At 48.7% G+C, this 20,998-nt stretch overlaps 1 protein-coding gene across 2 annotated transcripts; it reads right to left on the bottom strand.

The window, feature by feature from the left end:
- Positions 1–735: 735 nt before the first annotated feature.
- aebp2 (AE binding protein 2) lies at positions 736–20,776 on the bottom strand. Of its 2 annotated transcripts, none has more exons than XM_062518787.1 (8): positions 20,158–20,776; positions 13,258–13,477; positions 11,654–11,761; positions 10,324–10,510; positions 9,006–9,148; positions 7,641–7,708; positions 3,613–3,726; positions 736–1,855 (listed from the first exon to the last, which is right to left on the bottom strand). In XM_062518787.1, exons 1-8 carry the CDS (start codon positions 20,682–20,684, stop codon positions 1,843–1,845), a joined length of 1,380 nt encoding a protein of 459 aa, XP_062374771.1. In that variant the 5' UTR covers positions 20,685–20,776; the 3' UTR covers positions 736–1,842. The 2 variants fall into 2 exon arrangements, with proteins under 2 accessions (XP_062374771.1, XP_062374772.1); XM_062518788.1 differs by having other exon boundaries at positions 9,006–9,130.
- Positions 20,777–20,998: the final 222 nt, after the last annotated feature.

The following is a 20,998-nucleotide window of genomic DNA, read 5'->3' as shown; positions in this document are numbered from 1 at the left end:
TTCATCCAAGCTCATTCACTCCAAGAGCACCAGGAGAGCGAGTTTAAATTTTTTTTTTTAAAAAAAACCCCGCTCTGCGTCCCCACGTGTGATTGTGAACTCCATTTGTGGAAGCTCGGTGTTGTGGTCAGCGGGCGGACGCAGGGTTATCCCCGTCCACTGCTCCGGTTACTCCTGAGCGGCCCCGTGAATCACAGGCCTGGGTCGTCTCATCTTGCACAACGCCCGAGAAGGGAATCAGGCTTGTAAACACTGGGCCCAAGCCTCGAAAATTATTCGAAATCCACTGACGTCACCTCAAGGGCACCATATGTTTTGGTCAGGGGGTATTTACTAGGAAGCGTTGAAAGGAAGCCATAAGACGTGGTGTGGCTGGGTCTGGTGAACATGTGCAATTGACAAAGAAGGCAGCTGTCTTTTCAAGCACACCACACTGCCTGGTCTGAGGGTAACGCTACGATCCCCCCCACCCTCCCCTTACTCAACCCAGTTCATCTCGTCGACGAATTGTCCTGCAAATGATTCCCAGATGCCCGGCTACCCACATTCCAAAGAGAGCCACTCCACCCCCACTTCACCAGAACACCAAACACTGTCCCTCTTCTCCTTGGACGTCAGTAGGGAAAAACACAACACACACACACACACACACACACGCGCGCACGCACACACACACACACACACACACACACAAAATCATTTTACAGAAGGGAAAAACACACTCCCAAAGCCGGGTGGCGTTTTAAAATTAATATTCCATTTTATTACAAAAAAACAGAGTTAGAGATCCCATCTTACGCAACGTTAAGACAAGACGTGAAGTGCTCACGACTCGGGAGACTAAGAAGCACAGCTATTCTCACGGCTGACATTTCTATGCAAAGCCTCTTCCCACATACAACCGCTTCCCTCTCCGCGCCACAGAGATCGGAGCTTAATACTGCCATCGTGTGTGATCCAGGCACAGCCATATACATGGACACACACACACACACACACACACACACACACACACAGAAAAACAAAACACATATATGTCGAATATGATAGAATTGGCCTGATGGTGGTGCTCCACCTGTCTCCGCCGATCTGCTTCATCATCAGATGCGGAACCATCACAGGGGTGGCACCAACCAGTGCTTCACAATTACAGGATTGAGGTGAGCGAGAGGGAGAGGTCACTTAATCTTGCCTTTTTAACTTACTGCGCCGAGGGACGAGAGAAAAGCTCTAGCTATAAACAGGATGTGTCAAGTCTACTTTATCATCACATTATGTACAAATAGCTTTTCTTCAAAATTCGGAAAGAAAAGAGAGAGGAGAGAACAGGTCATGAGATTTAACTATCTACAGTAGAAGTACAGTACAGTAAAATTTTCATGGTATAAAAATATATTACAAATCTCCAGGAATATTTACAGTGACAAGTTTTTCTACAAATACAAAGCTCTACATAAGAATTCATTGTGTAGGAAAAGCAAAAAACGCTTTCTCAATCCTATGTGTTCTACAGAGGAAAAAAACATATTCAAAAAAAGACAACCTCTTGACAAAACTTCAGCACCAGATACGTTTTTTTTTTGTTTCATAGTTTTAAGGAAACCCTCAAAATAAAGTCACTGCATACTTTGGCAAACTAAAAAGAAAAGATTGACACAGAAATGTAAAAAAAAAAAAAAAAAAGAAATAGAACAGAGGAGGGAGGGAATCAAAACACAACAAAAAGTCAAACAAACAAAAACGAAACAAACGAAAAAGAGACACCCTCCTGTCTGGACTGTTCTGGTCATTCACGTCACACCATGGACATCAGCAGGACACGACACGGGCCTCCCACCGGGCCTAGAAGAACATCCTGGGGCGAGAGAGAGAGAGAGAGACAAAGGGGGGAAAAAAGAGAGAGAGAGAAAAAGCGAGAGACCGGGAGCGTTAGTCCAAGCACTGGCACACGCGTCCCATTTGGAGCCCAAGCAGGGAGCGCTGGCCGGGGTGAGAGTTGGCCCGCTGCTGAACCCGGCCGTGGGGGGAAAGGGCACGACCTCGGGGAATTCTAGAATGCGGGTTTCTGGGAAAAGCTAAGCCAGTTGAGGTATGATGAGGTTTTTTTTTTCTTGTTTTGAAACTGGGGCAGCAGAGTGTCTAGGAAGTTCTTGAACGCACAGTCACACACACACACACACACTGCACACATGGAGGGCCTTACAGGTTGTGCTGTGGAGTGGGGGTGTGGGGGCCGTGATGTCATTAACATGCATGGATTACATAGGCTTCCACCCACAGGAGAGTGCGCCGTCAACAGCATTCTCGGGATGCTTCAAATACCAGCTTACTGGGGGGCATCAAATCCTCATACATATGGGCTCCACACAAGTCCACCTCAAACAATGCCGTCATCTCATTTACAACCACTCACATGACACTAATTAGAAAAATTGACACGGGAATGGATATTTTACAAGGAGCAGAAATGAATGTATTTTGGATTATCGACACACAGACACACCCACTGTGTTAACTACACACAAAGCCACTGCAGTGAAAAGTGTGCCAATTAAAGTGTGTGTAATATGTGTAATATGTGTAGTGTGTGTGTGTGTGTGTGTGTGTGTTATTAGGGCCACAGCTGGCGTTAACGGCATTCCTGATGCTCCCTTTGTTGACAACACTCAAGATTGCAGTGAGGGGTGCCACCTGCTGGCAAAGAGTTGCAACTGCCAGCAAGCGTAAACAGCTGTGACCCATGGAGTCCCTCTGCAGGACTACTGTCTACAAGCGTGATCGCAGGGATTGGTCATGGACTCCTGACCACTGCCTTTACATACAGGACTGGACGTCAAATTCCTCTGGGAGTTTACTCAGTCCAGGAACACGTCCATTGTAGACTGATACTTTTCTTTAGTAAGTTTGATAGAAGATTTTAAGAATTCTTTTTTTTGTTGTTATGCGATGGGGTGCTAATTAAAAACAGATTGTTTTGCAGCTGCATTTATAAAAAAAAATCTGGAAAGCTCTACTGTGACTCAGTGTGTGTGTGTGTTTGTATGTGATTGAGAGACCACATGCATATTTAGAAGAATTCATTTTCAGCACCAGATCCTTGTTCCAATCAAGTATTCAGTGGACAATTGGTCAAAGTATATATTTCCTCTTTTATGTGTGTAATGTGTGAGTATGGGTACTCTGTGTGCGTGTGTGCGTGTGTGTGTGTGCGCCTCCTGAGTGATGGGCTAGTAGAACTATTTACAAACACTAGTTTTTAGTAACATTAGAGACGCAATGCATTGCTTTGGGGCATCATTCAACGGTGAATGCGTCTGTGAGCTCCTGCATGATGTGGCATCTCACCTGTAGATGTTGGTATACTGTATTTCCTCTTTTCTGTGTGTAATATGTGAGTGTGTGTGTGTGTGTGTGTGTGTGTGTGTGTGTGTGTGTGTGTGTGTGTGTGTGCATCCTGAGTGATGGGCTAGTGATATGGCGTCTCACCTGTAGATGTTGGTATACTGTATTTCCTCTTTTCAGTGTGTAATGTGTGAGTGTGTGTGTGTAATGTGTGTGTGTGTGTGTATGTGTGTGCATCCTGAGTGATGGGCTAGTGACGTGGCGTCTCACCTGTAGATGTTGGGGTCCAGCAGCACGGCGGTGTCCTGCGGCAGCTGGGAGAGGTGCACCACTTTGGTCTTGAGCTGCGGCCGGTCGCTCTCGCTCACCCACACGTCCGGCAAGCTGTGGGACAGAGGACAGGGCAAACAGGGGTCGAGCGGTCAGAATGGGTTCTTTAATTGAACAATCTAAGCCTGGACTACCGACGAGTTGTTTTAAAGAGAGAAATACTCCCACACACAGACACACACAAACAATCAATTTTAAATCTTTCCACACCACAGTGCCTGCGAGACACATTTATCCCCAAATCCGTACACAACCCTACCAGAGAAGCCCGGAGGTTGTTGATCAACCCCCCCCCCCCACACACACACACACACGCCCCTTTTCGACTTTTGGGCCCGATTCCACGAAAGACAGTTGTTTGGGTTCGACTTGTTTTCATGACCCAGAAATATACGCTTGAAAAGAAAAGCGTCTCCCGGGAGGCACAACTTTTCCGTGTTATCGCTCGGCCCGACAGGCATTCCTTCCTCAGGCAGAGATTGATGGCTGCCTCAGAATAGAAGTTCCCAGGAGGAGCGCGCGCACGCTGGCTCTCCAGCAGGAGGAGAAACGCCGCACCGCCGACAAGATCGTACACACAACAACCGCGTACAAAACACCGACCGAGCCCCGACACGAACAAGTTGCTAATTTGGCCACAAACACACACACACGAAAAGTGCCTCTTGGATGCTTCTAATGAGAACAACATTGGATTTGAGGGGAGTGCAGGAATGCCGATGCTCGTAGAACTCTGTTAAAACTCAGTCGCAGCTATGCACTTGGGGTTTTCCTTTAAAGAGATAAACATTTCTTGCGCCAAGTTTTAATGGTCATGATCAGGGCATCTCGGGGTGATGGGGGCACTTGGTTTCCACTCAGGAGAGTTTGGAGAGGTGCACTGGCCAGACATCAAGGCAAACCTCTCTCTCTCTCTCTCTCTCTCTCTCTCTCTCTCTCTCTCCCCATCCTCCCATCTCACTCTCACACACGAAAAAAACACATTCTGGTTGTTTTCATCCAGGAGAAGCATCTCGTTGTGAACTGTGGTTAACACAGGATGGTCAGGTGCTCCTATACAAGTGACCGTCACAGTGTCTCTGGACACAGCAGGACCAGCGGGTAGAGACACAGAGATGGAGACAACGCAGTAAAGAGAGGAGGAGGGAAAAGGAGTGAGAGAAAGAGAGAAAAGGAGTGAGAGGTGAGACAAAGATAGAGTGAGAATGATGAAAGATGAGGGGGGGGGGGGGGGGGGGGGGGGGGTTAGAGAGAGAATGAGAAAGAAAGAAAGCAAACATCCAAGAAAGACACTGAAGGGACCAAATCGATTTTTTACCGTGGACACACATGGACCTCGGTCACTCTCGACACTTGACAAACGAGGCACAACGCATATTCACAAAGGGCCGTCCGGCAGGCGCTTACTGACCGGTGGTGCGTTTCCTGCGGATCAGGCCCCAGCGGTGGGTATGGAGCCTCTCGGCCGCGGTGAGTCAGTCCAGCTGCTCTTCTAAATCGAATGCTAGAGGCCGCCTGCCTGACCCCCCAGAAATGCAATATTCTCCTCAGGACCAGGGGCCCATAATTCTCACTGACAGGTATACAAGACCTAGCCTTGAGGGGAGGGCGCATGGATGGGGAGGTGTTTTTGTGTGTGTGTGTGTGTGTGTGTGTGTGTGTGTGTGTGTGTGGAGACCACAAGAGGGAGGGAAACAGTACAAAAAAAGGCTGTTTGTCCTACTCTCTCCATCCATCTGTTTCTCTCTCCCTTCTCTCACGCTTACTCTCCTCTCTCTCTCTCTCTCTCTCTCTCTCTCCTGCCTTCTAACCATCAGACCAAGAGCTCCCTCGGAGAGAGAGCTCTGAGAAGGCGAAGGTTCGTAGATATTTTCCCCATGTTGGGTTGGCCAAGCACAGAAAGGAAGTGCGGAGTGTTTTTGGGGTCAATCCATCAGCCTCACTGAGCCCCACCACAGCACGGCGAGGGGCTACGAGAGAGAGAGAGAGGGGGATATGAGAGAGAGAGAGAGTGTGTGTGAGAGAGCACGAGAGAGAGAGAGAAAGAGAGAATGTCAGGCATTCCTCACTATTTCTTTGGAGAGAGAGAGCGAGGACGCCGAAAGAGCACATAAATATTGCCTTATGGGAGAAGCTGCCAAGATCCTCGGAGTTAAGGGGGGAGAGGGAGAGAGAGAGAGAGAGAGCGAGAGCGAGAGAGAGGGGAAAAAAAAGAGGATGTTCTGTTTCCATCAATTGCTTTTTCCGCGAAAATCGCTCGACTTTCCTGGTGAAGAATGAAGGGTTCCGCGGGGCCTGGCCTCCGACGAACCTAGCGGGGCACTGGGCTAGCCCCGCTGATGGAGAGGCGCGTCGAAACCATCAGTGTGTGTGTGTGTGTGTGTGTGTGTGTGTGCCACTAGGCTAGCCCCGCTGATGGAGAGGCGCGTCCACTTCTCCGCAGACCAGCGTGCGGTCCACTCTGTGGGGGGGGGGGAGGCCCTGCCGCACATCATCCTGACAGAATGATGAGAGGAGTGATGGATGGATGGCGCCCGATGAAAGACAAAAAAGACATGACGAGGAGCCGTGCCGATAGTGCGTGGAGGGGCTTGGCAAGTGGACAGGTCGCAGGGCTGATGGCCCAGTCAGGCAGTGCAAGTGAAAAACACATGCTGCCCGCGCATGCGAGACATGGGCCTTCAAAACCGGTCCATTCGCTTGGCCGTGTCTACGCTAGGCCCGAAACCGGCCCGTCGTGATAGCGGAGCGTCCTTCAACACACTCATATCATGTGTCTGAACTAACTGGCTCCATCTCAATGCAACACTGTAGGATGCTACATCCCATAGCACATACAGATATCATTGTAGAATGCTAAAAACATCTAGCTACATCCCATAGCACATACAGATATCATTGTAGAATGCTAAAAACATGTAGTTACATCCCATAGCACATACAGATATCATTGTAGAATGCTAAAAACATGTAGTTACATCCCATAGCACATACAGATATCATTGTAGAATGGTAAAAACATGTAGTGACATCCTATAGCACATAAGGATATCTTTGTAGGATGCTAAAAACATGTAGTGATATCCAACATCACACACGAATATCATTGTAAGACGCTAAAAACATGTAGCAACAATCATCAGTGGGCTTCTTAAACGTACTGTATACTGTTACTGGAAACAAGCTGGCGTCTATGTGGCTGTTTTATAACATGTAGACCCAAACAAGAACACAAGCCTGTTTGGGCTCTGCTCCGTGGCTGGGGATTGGCTCGGTGGAGCGGGGCTGAGGCGTGTGCCCAGGAACAGGAACTGGATTGAGCTGGTACCGCCTGAGCGCTGGCACCATCACCAAACATTCAGCTGAAGTGGCGTTACATCAATGGCTGACCACAGCCAGATCCGCTTAAGATTATATGTCTGTGTTTGAGCGTGTGTGTATGTGTGTGTGTGAGTGCATGTGTGTGTGAGTGTGTGTGTACATGCACTTATTAAGTGTGGGCACTTTCTCTGTAATGCATGTGGGTTCATGCCTCTTTCAAAGATTCTGTGCATGTGAATATGCGAGCGCATTTCCGTGTGTGTGTGTGTAAATGTGACTGCAGGGATTGTTCAGAGATTTTATGTGTGTGTCCCTAAATCTGTGTGTGTGTGTGTGTGTGTGTGTGTGTGTGTGTGTGTGTGTGTGACTCAGCAGTGAGCCGGCCAGACCCCACAAACGGAGCGCAGACTCCAGCTTCCTTCCTGACTCACAGCCGGCTCAACAGCTGACATTTCAGGAGGCAAAATGGTGGCGAGGCCAGGGGTCGGAGACTCTCCCACTCCCTCTCTCCCTCCCTCTCTCCCTCCCTCTCTCTCTCCCTCTCTCTCTCCCTCCCTCTCTCCCTCCCTCCCTCCCTCCCTCTCTCTCTCTCTCTCTCACTCCACCTATCTCGGTCTCTATCCCTCTCTCTTCCTCTCTCTACTCACATGTCCTCAGGAGTCCAGTGCAGGAGAACCTTCACCTTCCCAGAATCCTCTTTCCTCCTGGCGATCACCTGAGGGGAAAAAAAACAAAAGTACATAAATAAATAAAAGCATAAGAGAAACAGTCAACGCCTAAATAATGGAAAGACAAGCAAGTAACCTAAACCCATACAATCTAATCATATTTCACTGTTTAGATGATTGATTCTCCTGAATGACATGTTGTTGTAAAGGACAGAGATAGGAGAGGGGAAGAGAGACAACAGTAAGAAAGGGTTGGATTCCTTGTTGGCTGTTAATTGTTAATTGTGGAGCAGGAAGCTGATCTTGAGGAGGAACTTCAGCTATGTGTGTAGGGGGGTAGAGTCAGTGTTGTGGCCAGGCTCCATAAACAGTCTGGCTCGGCCCGTGTGTATGTGTATGTGTGTGTGTGTGTGTGTGTGTGTGTGTGTACTCCTTGGTGTGAATGTGCATGAGTCTGTCTGCCTGTGTGAGATAAGGAGAGAACGCACTCGCACACGTGTGTGTGTGTGTGTGTGTGTGTGTGTGTGTGTGTGTGTGTGTGTGTGCCTGTACGTAGGAGGGCCACTGAGCTGCCAGGCGCTTTATTGGCTCTTTAATTAATCTTTCACAGGGGTGAGCTCCAGTCCCATGGGCCTGGCACTGCAGAAGCCTGCTGCGGACGCAAATAGACCACAGCCCTCTGGACACGCACATACAACTGTGATTTTAAGCTTATTAACGTCTTAAGAGCCATTAAAGAAAGGCAGTTTATATTGGGGACAAATTAGGAATTATTAACAAGGAAGAATGTGCGAGTGTTTGCGGGATTTGTCCTCGTTTATCAAGCAAAGCGGAGCATTACAGGGGAGATGCCGAGCAGGCTGTCGGCTGGGGTCACCCCGTGGGAGGGCCGCTGTGGGGGCAGTAGTGGAGGTATGTGGATCATGGCTCAGGGGATTGGGTCTGATTCTGAAGGAAATGATTAGACAAGGGGGAGCCCGGCCTTTGTCTAGGGCAGCCAGAGGTCTGGACACAGTAAAAAAAAAAAAAAAAAAAAAACCCTGATGTTTTTTTGTTTTTTTTTGTGTGTGTCTGTAAATGTGTGTGATAAGATTTGTGGCTGCAAAATAATTGCAAGAGCAACTACTCATCTATACTTCAGCCAAAAACGATAAAATGTAATTTTTAAGATAAAATGACTTACTGAACAACTTAATACCAACAATGATGAGGCTGACACAAACACATTAGTAATACCTAGTAGCGATGTACAGTAGCTTCCACTCTGGGAGGAGTGTTTGTTGGTGCATGACCATTGGTGCTTTGGCGCCCCCTCGTGTCAACTCGGCAGTACTGCACTCTTACCGTGCTGTGGAAGACCACGCTGTGGCCGTTGCCCAGGCTCTCGATGTGGGTGGCCAGGTTGAGGCAGATGGCCCGGTGCCGGATGGCGTCCATCGTCTGGGCGTCGAAGAAGTCGTGTGGCCGCGCTGCGGGAAGGACAGAAACTGTGCGGTGAGAGAAGGGGAACGTTAAAACAGCACGTTCGGCACGTTCACACGAAGAGGGAAGCCATGGCTTACTAGGTGCTTCCTACTACAACCCCTCATGCCAGCAATTTAAAGACCTTCTCTCAGCTCTTTGGGTATCTCTGGGGCTTTAGCGTTTGTGTATGTCTCACTGAAGTGAGTCGTTACCGGCATTATAAAGGAAAAGGCTTTCAAATCTAAACCTAATCACAAACGTTGATGCCTGATTGATGACACTGCTTTGACACATTCAAATGATCTAAACAGTATGCAACTGCAGCACTCATTCAAGTGTGTGTGTGTGTGAGTGTGTGTGTGTCCGCCACAGTGCTGCCGGGAGGCCAAGTGCAGTCTCGCCCAGCTGAAGTGTTTCCGAGGCCTGGTGCGCACACACCACACTGCACACACACACACTCTCGGTGACCACATCAAAAACACTGGCACTGCAGCAGTTAGTCTCCAGCAGCCAACTTCCTCTCACAAGCACATAACCTCACACACACGCATTCACCTTCACAAACAAACACACGCGCACACCATTGTTTTCTCATCCGACTATGGCTGTGGTCCACCTTATCGGTTAGTTCCCCTGGTGCCAACAAGCATGGTGGCTTGAAAGTGCCCTCATAGCAAATCCACACCAGCCGGCCTGTGAGAAGGTCTACAGCAAATTTAACTCAAAGAAGTGATCAGTGTTCCACCGCTCTCGTGTGTGTGTGTGTGTGCGTGTCTGACCGAGTGGAATAAGTGTGCAAGGGACCCTTAGAGAGATGAATCACTAGGACTAGAAGAGTGAAGAGAAAAACACCCAGCAATGGTGACTGAAGAGAAAAGACCTCATCCAGGAGCAGGCAAGAGAAAGAAGAGACAGAAGAAGAGAACCTTTCAGGAGATGAGTACTGTGGGTGAAGTGGACAGATAGGGTGAGACAGATAGAGTGAGACAGACAGAAAGACAGATAGATAGACAGATAGACAGACAAAAAGACAGATAGATAGATAGACAGATAGAGCGAGACAGACAGAAAGACAGATAGATAGACAGATAGATAGAGAGACAGAAAGACAGACAGATAGACAGACAGAGATAGAGAGAGAGAAAGACAGATAGATAGACAGATAGAGAGAGAGAGAGAGACAGGGATGGACACATACGCAGCGAGCGTCGACGTTTGTTCTTCAGCTTCCTCCGCTTGTTGATGCCTGCTTTGGAGGGCGACTCCTCCTTCAGCTTGGCCTGGCTGGACATCTTGGAGGAGTTCTGCTGACTGAAGTGGGTGGGCACGTGGCGCGCTAGCCCCCCCTGGGAGGCAAAGGTGGCATTGCAGCCTCCAACCACACACTGTTGAGGAAAGAAGGGGATTCAGAAAACTTCTTCCTAATGGTGTTGTGTTGACTTAGTAAACTGGAAGTGACAGGTACAGGTCAGTTCCTCAATTTCTTGAATTTAGGAGATAAAATTCAGGATAAAATAGTTAAATATAAGTTTACAGAGTAACTAAGTAAGTACATTTAATTTATATAGTGTTTTTCACAAGCAGGATCACAAAGTGCTTCACAAATGCATGAAAAAAGCATAGAAGTAAAATATCTAAGGATAAATGAATAAAACAGATACAATTTATCTTCTTGAAAACAAATGTGACCCTGGAAAGCGGAACCAGTCGTTTCGGTAAAATGTATTAAATTAAGTTATTGTGCTCACGTGAACGGCCATAAACTAAGCTTTCCAATGATATGTATATCGAGGGTATTACACAAACTATCGCTAAGATAACCGCATCCAAAGTTGACATGGTTCTCCTGTCATGATATGCCAGAAGAGGAGAAATCACCTTTTTAAGCGACGCGTGCACAACGGGAATGACAGCAAATGTGTTCAATCTTCGCCGGGTTTAACAGTGAAAACGTATGTTTTTCCGTGAAATGCGTTCACAATATGAAACTGTAGACTGTATACAGTCGAATTATGCGAAAACGTGAAATTCAACATTTTAACCCGGAAGTTTGTTATTGTTGATTTTCTCAAAATAACGTTGTGCGCAAAACGACTGATTTCGCTTTGAAAGGTCACAAATCAAAGGAACAAAATGAAAAACCTTTAAAATATATTTTAGCAAAACGTTTTTAAAAAAAGCTATGTTCATAAGTTTTGTTCCAAAACTTCTGTAGTCTGTGTGGGCCTCAGGTGGTCAGGGAGGACTAAACAAATGGGTCTTCAGTTGCCCTTAAAACACTCAACATTTTCAGCAAACCTAATGCTAATTGGAGGAGCATTCCAGAGTCTGGGGGCAGCAGAGGGAAAAGGTCCATCCTCAAACCTCTTTAGGCGAGTTTGGGAGTTTGCGAGAGTGTGTCTGTGCCTGCCTCTATACACAGAGAGACAGAGAGAGAGAAACAGAGCGACAGAAAGAAAGAAAGAAAGAAAGAAAGTGCTTTCTCGCTCTCTGTGTGTACGTGTGGGTGCGTGAGCAGTCTTATTTACCTTGAAGGGCTTGTCTCCGCTGTGGGATAGCATGTGTCTCTGAAGCCAGCTCTGGCTGGTGGAGGGCGTGTTGTACACCTTACAGCCTTTCCAAAGGCACACAAACACCTGCAAAAACACACACACATGAATGTCAACCAGTAGCTCACGAGTCACGACTACCTGTACACCTGTGAATATGTAATAGTTACGCATGAGTAAGTGTGTGTGTGTGTGTGTGTGTGTGTGTGTGTGTGTGTGTGTGTGTGTGTGTGATAGGTAGTGTGTTTAAAGTTTGCACAGAGACAAAGTTAGCCTGAAGCAACTCACGCCCCAAGTCAACATTATGCACACCCTGACAACCTCATGGCATGATGGAAGGAATGTTTTTTTTCATGCTGAAGGTTAACAAAATAAATAAATAAATAAATAAATAAAGTTAGTGAAAAAGTTGTGCGCAGACAGGAGGAGGATGAAAAGAGAGGAGTGGGAACAAAGGGAGCAGACAGACGGGCTGACAACCATTTGAACTCCTGTCTGCAGCTGGGCTTTTTTCATCGCCAAGAGCGGATAGAGAGCTAGCAACACGGTGGAGGAGAGAGCACATGATGGACAGATACAGAGATGGCAAGGGAGAGAGGGAGAAAGGGAGAGAGGGAGAGAGACTCTGTGGGTCTGTTCAGCCCTCCTGAGAATGTGGTATGGTATGGAGAGCGAGAGCGAGACTGAGAGAGAACTATTGAAAAGGTTATTTCAAATAAAATAGGTGTGTGTGTTTGCATCTATATCTATCTGTGTGTGTGTGTGTGTGTGTGTGTGTATTATCCTTGTAAAGGCATAATCCTCCTGACCAACAACCAAAAAAAAAGTGAGCAACTTGCAGAACACGATGCTACAGGCGCTGTTGGATGCGAGCAGACCCACTCACATGCATACTTGCTTAGCCCCCGGGAACAGAGGGATGGAGGAATGAAAAGAAGAAGAGATCATGAGAGCGAGAGTAGAGAGAGAGAGAGGCAAGAACTAATGGAGAGAGCAATAAAAAAAGCAGAAAGGAGGTCGAGTAAGTCATGTGAGACTGCAGAACCGTTCTCAACAAACAGGCAAGCAGTGAGACAAGGAAGCAGACAGACAGGCAGACAGACAGACAGGCAGGTAGAAAGAGAGTATGTCGATATGAGACTACTGCACCATTCTAAACAAACAATGGCCGGGTTTCCCAGATTCGTTACGAAGCTCTTAAGTGCTAAGAACTTCTTAGGAGCGTTCTTATAACATTCTTAGAGCGCTCCTAAGAAGTGCTTAGCACTTAAGAGCTTCTTAGCGAATCTGGGAAAGCCGACCAAGGCAAGCAGTGAGGAAAGCAGTGAGACAGACAGAGACAGACAGACAGACAGACAGACAGACAGACAGAGAGACAGAGAGACAGACAGAGAGACAGACAGAGAGACAGACAGACAGTCAGACAGAGAGACAGACAGACAGACAGAGAGACAGACAGAGAGACAGACAGACAGACAGAAAGACAGACAGAGAGACAGAGACAGACAGACAGACAGAGAGACAGACAGACAGACAGACAGACAGAGAGACAGAGAGAGAGACAGGCGGCCGGTGAGACTGACCCCTCCTCGTTGGCCGTCCACGTGCGTGCCGCGGATGTGCTCGGCCAGGTCGGGGCTGCTGCTGTACAGCATGTGGCACTGGTCCCAGCAGCACGGGTAGGACGACGACGACGAGCCCTTGGGGGCGGGGACCGCCGCGCCACCGTGCCCGTTCATCATCGCCGGCGTGGAGCGGCCGCTGGACGCCGTGCTCTCCAGGTCCATCAGAGTGCTGCTGATACTGGACACACACACACACACACACGGACACACACACACACGGACGGACACACACACACACACACACACACACACGGACGGACACACACACACACACACAGACACACACACACGGACACACAGACGGACACACACACGGACACACACACGGACACACACACACATTTGATTATTTTATTTGGAATGACCACTACTGATTAAAACAACACAGAATCCAAACATTCACAAAGAGCCGGTTATGTTTCACTTGACAATACAAACATTGGGCCAATAGTCCCAACCACATGAATAAGTAAATAAGCAGGCTATGTATGGTAATGATAGAGGTGGCATCACCTTCTCCAACACACACACACACACACACACACACTACATGATCAGACAACACACAGAAAGCTCGATCAAGATGTTTCTCAAACAGCTGCGCTCTCAAGCACAGTTGACAGTGACAACACTTGTGTGATGCATAACTATCATGTTCTGCTAGTTTGTGTCGTTATGATGACAGAACGTCTGCGGGTATTGGGAATCCCTGGTCATTACAAGGGCCATGTTCGGTACAATGTCCAAAAGCTCTGCTGATACTGAGGTCCTAAGACTGACTGCTGAACACACACACACACACACACACACACACACACACACACACACACACACACACACACACACACACACACACACACACACACACACACACACACACACACACACACACACACACAGAGAGAGAGAGAAATGGGTTTCCAGGACCGCCGTTCTCTGGAGTGCTAGTCTCCAGGGCACTTTGTTTGCACCAGCACATCCATGGCGAGTTACGCTGCTTACACAAAAACACGGCGGCCTGTTTACACTGTTTACACTGGCCAAGTGAACCAGCGCAGGCCCAGGCCACAGGGAGGCCCAGCGAGAGGCTCCCGCCGCCTGAGGAGAAGGCCAGACCTGCAGCTGCGCTGGACGCTCTCGCTCCACCACGGACAGAGATCAGCCCGCTGGGCCTTCGAGCGGCCAATACAGCCGTCTCGCTCTTTTGCGCTCCGAAGATCGGTTACGGTTCGAGCCCTTTGGTTATCAGCACGGCTTCTACACATACTAAGGGTGCCTCTCAACATCCCTCCTCGATCCTCAATGCTCGATCCTCCAGGCTTGTTCCCACTGATCTACAGTATAACTAACACTGGATGGACTATCCCATTGTTGCCACCCCACCATTCTTTATGTACAGATCGGTGAGGACGAAGCCCGAGGAAGGAAGGGAGGATGTATAAAACACGAATGAGAGGCACCCAAAATTGTCTCCAGCACTCGTCTCTTGGTCTTCTCTTTCCTTGCACAACTTCCCCCCATTTTCTCCCCCTCGCACACCTTTTGTGCTCTTTCCACACGTGTAGCGCTCTCTCTCTCTCTCTCTCTCTCTCTCTCTCTCTCTCTCTCGCTCTCTCTCTCTCTCCCTCTCCCTCCCTCTCTCTCATTTGCACTTGTCCAGATCTTTCCACTTAGGACGCCCCTCCCCCGCTCCATCTACTCTCTCCGTGCAGGAGTAATGCTAGTGAAGTAGCGTGAAGAGGCCTAAATGGACTTGAATAGGCAGCAGCGGGGAGGGGACGCGCCCCAAACTCAGCCCTCCGATGTGGACATGGGGGTGGGGGGGGGGGGGGGTGCTGCTGGCTGGAGGCGAAGGAATAGAGGGATTTGGAGGATAGGGGGGAAAAACAGGAGAAAGGGAGAGAGAGAGAGGGAGAGACTGGCTGGTGAGTTCACCCACAACAACAACAAGGAGAGAGGGAGAGAGAGGGGGAGAGAGAGAGAGAGAGAGAGAGAGAGAGGGAGGAAGAGAAGAAACACCAACGCGGCCCTTCACTGGGGTCTCCGGCAGCTTCCATCTGCTGTGGCCCATTCAGAGGCAGCTAGCCGTGTCTGAGACACAGTGTGCTTCTGCTGGTGGTGGTAGAGTGTGAGTGAGTGTGTGAGCGTGCGTGTGTGTGTGCGTGCATGACCGACCGCGTGGCTCTGGTCGGCCTCGGCATCCTGGCCTCTTTAACACCCCGCGCTGTAGCGAGGGCCTGCACACACACACACACACACAAATGTGGTTTGAAGGTGATGAAAGAATGTTTCGGGGCCTGCGCATCTGCACATCTCCACCTGTCTGCCTTCCTGTGGACACCACACACCGCGTGCATGTGTGAGTGTGTGAATGTGTGCGTGTATGTATGTACTGTATGTGTGTGTGTGTGTGTGTGTGTGTGTGAGAGAGTGTGTGAATGTGTGCGTGTATGTATGTACTGTATGTGTGTGTGTGTGTGTGTGAGTGTGTGAATGTGTGCGTGTATGTATGTACTGTATGTGTGCGTGTGTATGTGTGTTGGGTGGGCCAGACCTATGACCAGAAGCAGATGTCTGAACGGGAGGACACAATTATGCCTTGAAACAACCACACTACAGCCCTCCAAGCTGGTGATTATCTGCGACTGTGAGCACACTCACTGGGTGTACGATCATCTCTACAGCGAGCTAGTTGGGAGTGTATGAACAGGGCAGACGAGAGAGAGAGAGAGAGAGCGAAATAAAGGCGCTTGATAGAGCTGTTGATATTCGTCTCTTGTTTGTTTGTTTGTTCCTCCCTTTTGTTTCCCCTGCTGTTATTTTCGTACTTTCATGTTTCTTTTCACTTGCTTTTGGCAGTACACTGTGATGTGAGAGCGATGCTTTAAAAAGCTTCTCTGAATGGAGCTGACAGACAGAGTGAGAGAGTGAGAGAGAGAGAGAGAGAGTGAGAGAGAGAAAGAGAGTGAGAGAGAGAGAGAGAGAGAGAGAGAGAGAGAGAGAGAGAGAGAGAGAGAGAGAGAGAGAGAGAAAGGCAGATGCCAAGATGAAAAACCCTGAACAGACAGGAGGAGAGCGGGCGAGCGAGATCGTTGGTGAGACAGCCCATCTGTGGAACTCGGGCAGCGTGCTCCCACGCGCTCTCGTCCGCCCATAAACACGATGACGAGGTGCGGCTGAGGCCAGCTCTCTGGCCACGACTTCCCCTATCCACCTCTCTCTCTCTCTCTCTCTCTCTCTCTCTCTACCTCCCTCTCTCTCTCCCTCTGCTCACCCTGACCATCAGCCAAAGCTGCTCCTTCTCATGGCTTTCATTACAGAACGGAAACACACACACGTGTGTGTGTGTACGTGTGTCATGTGTGTGTGTGCGCGTGTGGGTCTACACGTCTGAAAACAAGACATCGCATCTGACACAACTTAGGGCTCAGAGCGGTGCCTCCACCCACCGAGCGGTTTTATAGACTGGCCGGAGGTGGGGTGTGCGGAGACTGACAGGAGATCAGCTCGGTCTGCGCAGCACCTGGGGAAACAGCAGGGGCCGTTCCGGACACATCTGGGGGGCGCTAGCGTGCGTGAGCGTTTAGCGGCCAGCGCGGCGCTCGGCGGGAGACATCTGCACTGGCCAGGGCACGGAGTGGACACCGCAGACAGTTGCAGGGTGGAGGGCAGATAGAAATGTGGTGCTAGGAAACATCTCAGAGGGTTCAGTGGAAGGCCAATAAGCACCGAAAATGTAGTTGACACGGCCCAGGTCCATCACTCGAATTGCAAACTTGAATGTCCCCTTGGAGATCAATAAAGTAGCTATCTATCTATCTATCTATCTATCTATCTATATCTATCTATCAAACTAACTGTTCAATATCAAATATTGAGATCTTCAATCCCACTCCTTCTGTCTTGATATGACTTCATCTCATTGCACTGTTCTTCGTTGAGGTCTGGCCTAGACTTCATGTTCATTGACTGCACCAACCAGCTCGCTTGTGGGGAATTTGAAGGTGTAGCCAACCGAACTGTCTTTGACCTTTACTCCCTGAAGCAGCTGTGCAACGTCTCCATTCGACAAAAACCCGCTTACCTGAAACGCGAGACGTCTGACAATCTGTCGAAAAGTGAAACCGAGGTCGTCTAATCCTCCTTTTTAAGCTTTGCCTCGATAAAAAAGCCCTCTGCGCTGGCGGCGAGGACTCGAAGAGCGACGCGGTTAGCATCCATCCAGTAGTTAGCGCACAGCGTGTGAGCGAGCACTGTGCTTACCCAGAACTCTGGAGACTCGCTGGCTTAACCACAGCTGCGCTTCCAACCACAGTTGCACTAATTACAAGCGCAGCAAGACAAACTGCCAGGGCAGCCGGGGGGGGGGGGGGGGGGGGGGGGGCACTGCCGGACAGGAGCCACTGACCACCACAAAGCCAGCCTCCAGCACACACCACAAACATGACCACGTACACAGAGGGCCTACATACAACACACACACACACACACACACACACACAGACACATATATATATATATAGTCTGCCTCTGCTGTTCACAGACCATGAAAGGCAATACATTAACAATCTTACATTTCCATATATGAATAAGAGTATCATATAGGCCACACACACCCACTTACTCAGACACACACACACACACACAGACCCAACAATGAGAAATAAGAAAGATGATCTGGTTGAACATCTACATGCGTGCACCACCAACACACACGTTCTCCCACAGTCACACACAAACACACACACACACACACACACACACACCTAGCGGAGGGGCAGCTGCGGTGGAGCTCTGGCGTGGCGGTCGGGCTGCTGCCAGGAGTGGGAACAAAAGTTACATTCAGGCCCTCCAGCTGCCCAAACAGCAGGGCTCAAGGCCTCCGCTCTCACACCCCCAGATCCGTAGCCCACTCCCCCCCCCCCCCCCCCCAGCCCTCGCGGACAAAGCCCCGGGACACGGAAACAGAGAGGACTCTCGCTCTCTCCCTCTCTGTCCGTCCGTCTCTCTCCCTCTCTCTTTCCTCCTTTCTTTTTAAGAGTCTGGCTCCCTTCACCCCCCCTTTCTCTCTCTCTCTCTCCAGTCTCCACTGTCTGGCCTCAGTCTCTTGTGTGACCAGCTTTCTGTGATTTATCTGTCTCCCATCCTCCTCAAATGGATTTTCTTCTCTTTCGTAGTGTACGTTAAGCCTGACAACACCCCTCCATTTTGTCATCCTTTCTTAGCTAGTGGCTCATCTCTCGCTCTCTCATTCTGTGCCACTGCCACACATTTTCTTCCTTCAGAATTCCTCTCTCTCTCTCTCTCTCTCATCCATTTCCCTTCATGTAGGCTATGCCGCCTTCTTCTCTCCCTCTGACCATTCTTAGGCTCACCATGTTCTGCCCATCTTCCTCCTCACAAACAAATCCATCCATCCATCCAATCTCTCCTTCACAGCCCAAGCATCTGAGCAACCCACTGGGAGTGCTTAACAGGGGAAGGGAAATGGGAAGAATTAGCTTCTCCCCAAAGCACTCTGGGTGGAGGTGGAGGAGGAGGAGGAGGAGGAGGAGGAGGGAAGAAAAAAGGCAGCAACAGCTGCATCAGGGACAGGCGGAGGGGCTGAATTATGTCCTCGGCTGAGGTTGCTGACAAGCCGAGCAGAATCCAGTGGCTGACCCAAGGCTTCTGTCAAAAGGAGGCCAATTAAAAGACTAGCGGCATAAACCCAGTCAAAACGTTCTGCACCCTTTCCATATGCAGTGGGAGGCTAAGCGCAAAGTCTGAGAAAAATAGGCCAGCAGACAGAAGCTACACTGTGATTTCACAGAATTGTGATGACCTAATGCCAAGTTCTTGAGTTCTTGTATCTAGTATGGAGAAACGACATGTGTTTTGAGAAAAGTCTACTTTGGCACTTCCCCATGTGACAGGTGCGGTTTAAACGTGTAGGAGTTTAAAGAGACTTCATTCTATGTTAGTCAGCCTAGAAATTCCCATATGACTGGATAGGGTAATGTTAACCGTTACAGTTAATTTATCACTTGAAGCTGACAATGCAGCTGTGATGTCCCATATGGCCAAATTGGAACACTTTTTTCTTCAGCCATTAGGAGGCCGAGCAAAAAAAAACAAACTGTTCTTGACGACCACCTCGAAGGGGACATGACCAGCAACCTGTCCCTGAATAAATTAAAATGCGCACTTTTTTCATTTTTGTGACAACTTATTTACATTTAGGGCAATGGATGTTTCTTACTCGTTCTGGCGGGGTTCAGGCTACATTTTCTACACCGAATTGTTAGCCTATGTCGTGTCAATATGATAAAGGATAAACTTCATTCTAATAGTAGTGACAAAGGTGGTGTATAACGTTTTCAAACAGTCACTAATATCCACACATGCATTTTGTGAGCCTCCACCATCATCTGCGCTGTCTTCAAGCTTCATCACAACAAAAGACTATTTTTAGCTCCGCGCAAAATCATTTGTTTGTCTATCTGTGATCTAAGCGACAGTATAAATAAGGAAATCGAGTGTCAGAAGGCCAATATAGGCCTATTCCACAGTTCTGTAATTATTCATCCCATCCCACTGACATAACCAACATAAGTTCAATCGAACTTGAGAAACAAAAGGTAGGCTATAAACAGTCAGAGCTGAAAAAGAACTTTGGGGCCACCGTTAGGTCGACGCCGGAGGACAAGGCACAATGTATCTTGTTTAGCAACAATAGTAACTCAACTGAAGCGTTAACTTTAGCCATTATCGTGAATCAATCAGTAGCCCACATACACACCATCAGTGCAGTGTCGCCGAAGTTATGATGGAGGTTATATGTCTTAACTAATTACGCTTTCATGCGTGTCCACAAACCTGTCTTCTGAATCCATTCTACTCAAAGGCTCTCCGTCGGACGAAGACATTTCTACGCTGGCTCGTCTCTTTATGCCATGATCGGTTTTATCCGTGCAATCATCGGCTTTACTCTTCATGCAGTCGCTGGGAGAGGACACGTTCTCTTCCCTTTGTTCTTGTTTCGGCTCCCCCGTCCCGTCCCCGGTGCCGTTGCAGCTCGCATGGCTTCTCTGCTCCGGACTTTTACCGGATTCCGCAAGGTCACAATCCATATCATTTACCACATCGCTTTCTTCCTTAGCGATGACAGCTGTTGGTGTAGTTTCTGGGCAGACTTCGGGTACGGGCGATGGTTTCTCGTCCTCCTCTGTTGCTCCTTCTTGTCCACCGTTCACGTCCATTTTTACAGTGTCGTTTCCAACCGGTTCCTGTTCCGAGGCGAGGCCCTCTGCTTTCTGTTCGCTTTTCTCAGTTTCCAGAGTTCGATTTTGATCGCCTGAAGGAGAGGATTCCTGATCCGTGCCATCCGTGGAAGTGGTAGCCATTTTTAATCGTTAAAAGCTTTTCGATTTGTACCCCCACGAAGTTAAGCCAGAACGATAGTCTCTACGTGCGCTCTCGTTCCCCAACCAGCTTCGAGAGATGCACCACGAGAGGTTGAACAGGGACGTGAGAGGCGGAGATTCATGACGTAGCCATTTCGTTTGTGAATGTTTCCACGTGTTCTCAGTTTTAACAATACAACGGCGTTTTGCAGAAGTTAACACTTTATAGATTGAAAAAAGTCAATAATGTTCTAAATTAACTATTGCTATGAAATTAGTCGACGTGAACCATAGGCTAGTCAATTATCTACTCA

Source organism: Sardina pilchardus, chromosome 17, assembly GCF_963854185.1.
Source record: "Sardina pilchardus chromosome 17, fSarPil1.1, whole genome shotgun sequence".
Taxonomy (NCBI): domain Eukaryota; kingdom Metazoa; phylum Chordata; class Actinopteri; order Clupeiformes; family Clupeidae; genus Sardina; species Sardina pilchardus.
This window is presented reverse-complemented; position numbering and strand designations above follow the sequence as displayed.

Bases quoted from the DNA above. Each gene is read 5' to 3' on its own strand.
- aebp2 (XM_062518787.1), bottom strand. From the start codon at position 20,684: ATGGCTACCACTTCCACGGATGGCACGGATCAGGAATCCTCTCCTTCA. The intron at 13,478-20,157 runs GTTTGTGGACAC...GTGTGTGTCCAG, and splicing joins AGAATGGATTCAGAAGACAG to TATCAGCAGCACTCTGATGG. The intron at 11,762-13,257 runs GTCAGTCTCACC...GTGTTTTTGCAG, and splicing joins TGGACGGCCAACGAGGAGGG to GTGTTTGTGTGCCTTTGGAA.